Source organism: Xyrauchen texanus, chromosome 5, assembly GCF_025860055.1.
Source record: "Xyrauchen texanus isolate HMW12.3.18 chromosome 5, RBS_HiC_50CHRs, whole genome shotgun sequence".
In the NCBI taxonomy this organism is placed as follows: domain Eukaryota; kingdom Metazoa; phylum Chordata; class Actinopteri; order Cypriniformes; family Catostomidae; genus Xyrauchen; species Xyrauchen texanus.
Window position 1 is genome coordinate 1,244,608 of NC_068280.1, and position 9,102 is coordinate 1,253,709.

The 9,102-nt window shown below is 37.2% G+C and overlaps 1 protein-coding gene across 1 annotated transcript; it reads right to left on the minus strand.

The window, feature by feature from the left end:
* Positions 1–1,120: 1,120 nt before the first annotated feature.
* Positions 1,121–6,937, minus strand: LOC127643890 (E3 ubiquitin-protein ligase TRIM35-like). The gene is made up of 6 exons (XM_052126825.1): positions 6,459–6,937; positions 5,807–5,902; positions 5,437–5,658; positions 5,312–5,334; positions 4,416–4,534; positions 1,121–3,898 (listed from the first exon to the last, which is right to left on the minus strand). Exons 1-6 carry the CDS (start codon positions 6,846–6,848, stop codon positions 3,240–3,242), a joined length of 1,509 nt encoding a protein of 502 aa, XP_051982785.1. The 5' UTR covers positions 6,849–6,937; the 3' UTR covers positions 1,121–3,239.
* Positions 6,938–9,102: the final 2,165 nt, after the last annotated feature.

Sequence of the window (9,102 nt, forward strand, 5' to 3'; positions counted from 1 at the left end):
CATGTGTGTACACACATGTTGTAATTTAGGCAAACATTTTGGGTAAATCTACACAAAATACACACAATTATTTGTTGAGGAGGTCCAATGACCTTTGGAGACCATCAGATATGTATGTGACATTTCAATAGCAGTAATGCTAGATGAGAGAAAAACAAGTAGTTTGGGTGTTTCCATTGAATTACATAAATCATGGTTTATCTGAGATGCACTACAGTAAATCAACAACTACATGTTTATACTAATGCAGGCACATGGGTCACTGCTTTAGCACTTCATTCAAGGGGATGCATCATAGAGGGGTCACTCTCAGAGACACACAGCTAGGTTCTGGAGATGCTCCTTCTTTTCTCTTCCTCCAGGTGACAAAAGATAAACAAATAAATGTTTCATATCTGTCTGCTGTTTGTTATTCAATCTCTTAGTGTCTGTATAGCTTTAATGCACTGTAAGTCACATTGAATAAAATCATCTGCAGCATGCACAAATGGCTAGAATGAGACCTGGGGTCAGAGGTCACAGCTTCATCACAGGATACAAGGGGATGCTTCGTAGACTCACAATTTCTTATGCTCATCTATTACTCATACTCACCATCGTCTTAACCTCCAAAATGGTGAAGTTAGGGCCTCCCTATATCTTTAATGGTGATTTGGAGCTTATGGCCCTTTTGGACCTATCCCTGCAGCTACATGTACACTTCTCATGGAATCCAAACCAGGAAGTAATCCCGTTCACATAAACAATAGTGAGTGTGATTCAGAGGTTGCATTTTACACCACTGACAGGTAGGTTTAGGGTTTGGGTTAACTTGTTTTTGGCGCCACTTTTTGGACATTTCACCTGAAAACTCAAGTAGGTATTTGCTTTTTTTAAGTACACAAATTTCTAGTTTGCCATACGTGAATGGTTTTTGCAAGTCTGAATCTGATATTTACAGTTATTCTAGCACAACTAGTTAATAAAGTCAAAACGGATGTTTCTGTTGCACTCTTAAGATATTGAAGATCCTACATGGATTCTGTCAGGCATTTATCAGTAACGCTGACAAACTCATTAACACTCTTTCTTTTACCCCATTATAATCAATGATGCTGTCTACACAGGAAACTTCCATTGTGTTACATTTATTCTGATCGTTTAAATTCACAGTACTACAAATATTAGAAAATGTAATATTTTTTACATAACCTTTTTCATCTAATACACTATAACAATGATCTAAATTTCTAAACAACTTTAATCATCGTGCGTTTTCCACCATTTTGGTGGCCGCAGATGGTTTGCACATTCGTAATATAACAATTTGGCTTGAAATCACCTGTAAAGAACTTCAGAAACACAAATAGCAACTCAATTAAATATGACGACACAAGACTTATGCTGCTGGGAGATTACCTTCTAGAATGCATTGGAGAAGTAAGAGAATGTCTATAAAGTCATGTACATGCCACACAACTGCTCGTTCAGTCCCTTGTCATAACTAGACTGGACTACTGTAACGCTCTCATTGCAGAACTCCCTGCATGTGCTATTAGACCTCTCCAAATGATCCAGAATGCAGCAGCATGTCTGGTCTTTAATGAACCTAAGAGAGCACGTTACACCACTCTTTGTCTCTCTCCACTGGCTGCCGGTTGATGCATGTATTAAATTCAAGGCCCTGATGCTGCATACAGAACAGTCACTGGGTCTGCTCCAGCATACCTAAAAACATTTATGCAGAGCTACGTTCCCACCAGAAGCCTGCGGTCGGCTAAGGAATGTCGACCAAAACAAAGAGGCACCAAAACACTTTCCCGGACTCTCAGTCTCATCAGACCACGGTGGTGGAATGACCTTCCCAACTCAATACTGGAAGCAGACTCACTCTCTATCTTAAAAAAAAACAGCTAAAAACACATCTTTTCCAATAGCACTTAACCGGTCACTAAAAAAATAAATAAAAATAAAATATATATATATTTACAATTCTTGTTGCACTTAAATCTGTTTTGTATACTATTCTGATGATAATGAAACTTTGTAGTATGGCACTTTTCATACCACTGTCTCCTTAAGATGATTCAATTATGTTTTCCTCTTTGAATAAATGTAAATGTAAATGTAAATAAAGTGTGTCAATTTACAATTTTCTGTGTCTAGCACGAGATGAAACACCTTCATTTGTTTACAGATGCTGATCAGCTTGCTTTTTTATTTCTTTATCTATGTCTACAGGACATAGCTATAACACACTTTAGTTTGGTAATTGAAATGTCTACTAAGCACCGTTTTCTAATGATGTACTATTACGAGTTTAAAACTTTCTGAATGGTTGAACTTAGTACTCTAAAATATGCCAGAAACGTTTTTGGCCCACCTACATCACTTCATTTCACAATTTCTGCTATGTCTAGAACCATTGTTTAGTGTTGACTTCCATAATCATACAAGAAACCAGATCAAAAGATTTTGAAAGGAGGGACAGATTGCTCGAAACCAAGTTTGAAACCCTCATGTTTAATACTACAGCTCAGGGTTCATATTTATTATTACTTGAGTTCAAAATGAAACTGAAACCTTTTCAAACAAACACCCACTGAGAGAGAAGTCATGAAAATAAAACATATTATACATAAAATAAATATTGTGATAAATTACTGCTAAAAGATATTATACACAAATGATCAATTCCCAAGATGCACAGCACCAAACATTCAACATTAATATTACAGTATATTTATTACCCTGTTATATCTCCTCTAATGTACCACTATGGAGTGTGTGGCACCAACAAAACAGCTGCAGACCATTGTAAAGAGAGAGACAATAAGTGTAAATCCTAATCTCAAAGCTTATAAGTAATTTTCTTTATAGTTTATAGTATGTTGCATCCAATCTAAAATTCATTGATTATAATGGACTAATTGTGAAAAACCTTTTTAAATAATAGTGCCCCAAAACTACATACTGTTGATCAAAGACACTATACATTCAACCGTCTTGGTCAGAAAAAGTTTATCTAACAATCCAACAAGATTATACAATGGCTTTGTATACACTGAAATTAAATAAAACAAATGAATATTGCAGCATTTCCCTATAGATACAGTGTTTATAGACAGCCCATTTACCTTGCTTCTGCTAATGTGATTGCAGGAAGTCAGTTTCCTACAGGAAGTCAGATATACAGGTATAACAGACCATTACGATACTGAAATAACCCATCAAATTATTTCCTTTCCTCGAGATATTCATTAATCGAGTATGTCTATCATCCACAACAGAATCATTAATATAGCCACAACAAAACAAACATAGATGATAATCAAGACATTGTGTCTCCCAAAGAAGGATAGCTTCTGTCCAGCCAGTTCAACAGTCGGATCATTGTTTGCTGGGAGTATACACAGATTGGACGATCGCTCTCCTGGGATCACAAATGGGAAGAGCTCCCATACAGAGGGCACTCGTGAGATGCTTCCGAAAAGGGTATTAGTCCTAGCATCAAAAAATGTCACTTTCCTAAAGCATTTGCACTTCAGGTCAGAATCATCCTCGATCTTCACGCGCACTACCTCAGGATTTGTCATCATCGTGAACTTTAATGGAGTGTTCAGGAAACTGTATATGTTGTCGTCACGTCTGAGACCCCAAAAGTCAATTTTGGGATCCATAATAATATTTTCCACCAATCCAAGACACACTCCAAGGCTCCAGTGCTGACTCTTTCCCACCTTGATTTCCCAAGTGTGAACGCCATCACCATAACCCACACTGCCTAACACCATACGGTTCTTGTACAGATGAAGAGGGTTTAGGTCGCCCTGCCGGTAGGAGCACAAGGTCACAGAGGACAGGTCATCTGAAATATGGACGTCTGGTGGAGCTGTGTTTGGATTCAGGATCACGGGGTCTGGAGACATTAGAAGAAAGACTCATGCTAGTTGACTTGTGCATGGTAAAATCAGTTCTTAGAGTTTTTGCTCCATCAGAGAATGCAGAGTTTCTCGCTCTCAGTGGGGCATGTGGTGAGTTGCGCGTGGATGCCACGGTGGATGGCGTGAAGCCTCCACACATGCTATGTCTCCACGGTAACGCACTCAACAAGCCACGTGATAAGATGCTCAGATTGACGTCTTCACCACCCAGAATGAGGCGAGTAACTACGCCACCACGAGGACTTGAGAATTGGGCGTACCAAATTGGGGAGATAAAGGGGAGAAAATAAAAATACAAAATGTTGCAGCAACACATTGTGACGTAGGGATCCGTTGACCACTGATAATCTCAGAGAGGTGGGTCCAGTTGTGCTTTGGAAAACCCAATTTCAAACCTCCACAGCTCTTTCTACACTCTCAAAATGGAGCTTAGGCATCTGTCAAGCACTCCTTCAGAGCCCTTACAGAAAAGAAAGTAGGTCTGATACTTACAGAAACGACAGATGCCTTTCATCTTCTCCCACACATTGTACTTCAAGTTTCCCAGATGTTTGGGAACATCAATGAGAGCTTCTGAACTTGGCTCTGGATCTGGGAGTGTGTCCTCAATTCTAAACACACACACATACATATGCACCTCAGAGTAATGACTGTCCTTAATGAATACTGTATACTTAATTAGAGCCTGATCTCATGAAACTTACGTGACTGTGGTGACATTTTTGCACAGTTAATATTGTGTGGTTCCTCACACGAATCGTGGCAGTTCTGAGGTGAAAGATCTGCTGTGTAGCTCCAAAAATGACATTTGGTTTTAAAGGTTAACACTTTATCGAGTTTTAAATGAACAAATGGACCTCCCTACCCTAAACCTTAAACCTAAATCTAAGCAATGGTGTCAGAAAAAGCAATTGTGGGATAAAAACACAATCACGTCATTTTGAGCTGCTTTTATGACACTTTCGGCTCACGTGCGCTTCAGGACTCATATCCTTTACATCACAAGTGCAACGCTCTATCAGTTGAGCTAATTGTGAGTTCACAATTTAAACACACTCGAACAAACTTGTAAATACATTTGGTATATCGTTAAAATGAGCCATGCGCTATAGGGAAGTGTTTATATAAGATAGCGTTGTGTAAGGGACAGGGTGAACTGATAATCTGCCGTTTTACTTACTTACGTAATTATTTACGTCAAAGTGAATACAAGTCATTTTTGTTGTTGCCCCTCTAGTGTTCATTTCCCCAGTAAACTGCCACGCTATATAAGAAGAGCCACGTAAAACTGATTTTACAACAATATAGTTATAGTAAAGTGTTTTTTATGAGACCAGGTTGCGTAATTAAGCTCATGATTTTTTCCTATTAGGAAATGAAAGGAATACCTTTTCATAATGCTGTAATAGTTCTGCAAGAATGCACATCAAGACACTAAATTAGTTGTAAAATACTGTAAAACAATATGTAGCCAGAATGTATGAGTATGTGGACAGTTCTTTTCACTTCCAACCTGAAGGAAGGTGATGTCATCATCCTTCATGGCATTTTTCACCTCTCTGACTGCGCCCGACAGTGACTGTATTCTTACTTTCATTCTTCTCTCCATCTGTCCTTTCTTTTCTTTCTCTTCTTTATTCAGATCTGCTATCCTGCTCTCCTCCTCCTTTTTGAGGAACTGATGGAGTTTCTTAAATTCCTCCCTTATCCTTCTGTCTGTCTGCTGAGCTTGATTCTGGAATTTGGGTAGTAAAGAAGAGTTCAGTTTTTCAAATGCAACACCTAACAAATATTAGTTCAAAGATGGATGACCTTGCTGTCATGTATTCAGAATGTTATTTTTAGTCTTTACTGAATAATGGAATATCTCTAGAGTTTGTCACCTGGATGTATTTAGAGATTTGGGCATCCACTGCTGTATTATTCTGAAGCGTCAACAAGGTCCTCTCAGTTGGACAAAGAGCTTCTTTTAGCTTCGCCTTTGAAAAGAATCCAAACCATCAACATTTCTACTGAAACTTTAATGTCATGTACTGTAATAAAGAGCATTAAAATAGGCCTACATGAAACATTTCGACGAATTATATATACGATATGCATTTAATAATTATTATAAATATTATGCAATATGAGTACAACATTGCTTAATGTTTGCTCAATCTAAATCTGAATTTTTGCAGCATTATCTGACATAATTTGTCCTTTTGTAACGCGGTATACCAAAAACACATAGCGCTCAAAAGAAAAATGTAGTTTTAAAAAGAAAGAAAGACTGAAAGAAATAAAGAAAGAAAGATTTACGCGTTTCAATTTCATAACAAATGATATACAAATACATTTGAAATAAAAGTTAAAGTGATAAAACTATTTAGGATTTATGGAATTTTGTTGTGAAATTGAAACGCGTAAATCTAAATATATATATATATTTTTTTTTTGCGCGCGGCATTTTTCTTTAATAACTATATATACTGTAGCCTAGGCTATATGTTAATAAATAAATGAAATGTACATATATAAATGGTATACTGGTACCTTGCGTTGGCGTATAGTGTCTTGTAGGGGCTGTATTTTGTGTCCCCTGTGCTCGTGTTTCTGACACTCTGAACATATCACCAGATCGTCTGTTTGACAGAACAACTGAAGTTTCTCTCCATGTATCTGACATTCCAGTCCTCCATCTCCATCCCTCTTTCTCTCCGTGCGTTTCTCTTTCAGGAATGTCTCACAGGCGTTCCGAAGGCCCAGATTGGACACCGGTTTCTGAGGTGACACCTGTCGACAGACGGGACAGTTTCTGGAGCCGCTCGAGGTCCAGTGATTATCAATGCACTGACCACAGAAACTGTGACCGCAGCTCAATAACACAGGATCAGTGAAGACATCAGTGCACACAGGACACGACAGATCATTCTCAAGTGCCATTTAACCAAAAGGAAGTGAAAAACACAAAAAAGAGTGAAGACGGGATTTAACCGAGCAGAGAAACCGAAAGGAGAACCGCGAGAAACTTCTGTCCGGCCTTTCTGTTTGATGAGGAAATGACATGTTAAAATGTGATTGGAAGTTGAAGTCTGAATGGAATGAATCAAATGTTTTGTTTGTCATTCATTCATTCATTCATTTGTTCTGGCGCTAAATGATTAATAAATGGGAAGCTTCAGCTCTAAATCTATTACAATAAATATAAAGATATTCAAGCGTTCATGAAAGGTTTGCAGACTGTTTTTATAACAATGCTTTCAGATTAACATTTTATAATGACAAAAGAGGTCCCAGTTAGCACTAAATAAGATATAACTGACGGTGGTGCCGACATGAGCAACACAAATGTTTATTTATATATATAAAATTCTGTTTGTTTATGTCTGTGTTTGTTTATATCTTACATATGTTATTATTGAGTTGTGTATTGCATTGATCAAAAGGGTAAAAAATATATAAAACCTTTAAAATGTTTGTATCTGAATGACAACTTTATTTAAATATGAATGTCAATATAAAGTCCAACTTCATTGCTGAAAAACAAGACAACAGAAACACACATAAATTCTAATGGTTTTAATGATTCTAATGGGAATTGAATTGGTTTTAACACAAACTATAATGGTTCCTGTTGGTCATCCAGTCCCTCATGCATGATTTCGCGGCACTTTGTCCTGAATTTGTGTTGATTTTGTCGTGAAAACTCACAAATCATCATTCTGCGATTGTATTGCATTGTAAATGTAATTCCAAGTAAATATTTTAGTGCACTGTAACTTTCTATGCAGTTAGCAAGCAAATAAATAAAATACAAAAATAGAATTACACACAAAAATAGCATTCATTTAGTTGAAACCTGTGGGTGTATTAAGGTTGTCTGTCTCAGACAATGCAAGAAAACATTTCTAAGTTTAAAATAGACGAGCAAAAAATCTGTAAGCTAAAAACACGAATGAAGATTCAATTATTGGGCCTGTTGCTTTTATTACATCATCTAATATCGAAATCCGACATCTACAAACTAATACAATTAGAGTTCATATATTTGAGCATTTATGAACAAATTTGAATTCTTCAAATGTTTGAGAAACATTATGAAAATGGCAATCTTTGTTAATTTAGAAATATATGTATTTGACCTTTTTTATTTCAGTATAAAATCAACACTCTCACAGCGAAATCGTCCGGATTCGTACGACTTCTCAATTTAGCTAATTCGCAGGACACAGGGTGACGATTAAACGCTCGCTGTGATGTACATGTGCTGTCTGCGGTCCCGCGAAAGTTTAGACATGGATGTTGATAGTGAACACACAACATAAAGGAGAGGAAACGTACACGCACACTGTTACTATGGATACAATAGCAGTTGTGCATTTGGATATGTTGGGTCTGCCTCGATCTTTTCAAACATGTATTTTGCCGCTGTCAAACATGAAGGAAAGCGATGGGATGGGATTCTGTTGTGTCTTTATGTAGACAAGAAAGACTAAAAAGATATTCCTTCAGGAAACTTTAATCAAAATGCTCAGAATCAACAGGACAACTAAAACATGTAGATGTGCAACATTCTCACTCTTCTCTTCTCCTTTCTTTCCATCACTACCACCTGGAACTGATTGCCATCTAGTGGTGTATTAATGTAAGGACATCACAGATTCCCTCATATTTTTTTTTTTTTGCAGAAAATTTGTGGAAATGATGAAAAATTGCATGCTGTCACAAATAATGCGGAGATCGGTTAAACTTGCAAAAATCCTGGAGGGGCGGTCTATTGGTAATTTGTTTACTTCTAAAGCTAACATGTCTGCATGCAATTATGGACCAATACAATCCTAATATGGTCCAAAACTCACTATTCGGACTGGTATTTGAAATGGAAGTGTAGACTATACATGAAGGTTTACATATTTTACAAAGACATATACATCAGTAATAACTACCAATGTGTTCTCGTCCTCAATGAGCCGACACTTTTGAGTTTTGAGTGCTTCGAATCGAAACAGTGAATCATTTTTCGAAAGCAATGATTCAAAGTGTCACGAATCCGCGTTCCAGTCATTCGGTCTACTGTTCAAATTCAGTGTATCTTTGGCTCATTGATGGTCAGTCACATGTGTTTTTGTCGAGTGAAATTAATACATGTAAATAAGCAGTGTGTTTGTGTAACCGGTCCTGCTTGCGCCACGGGACA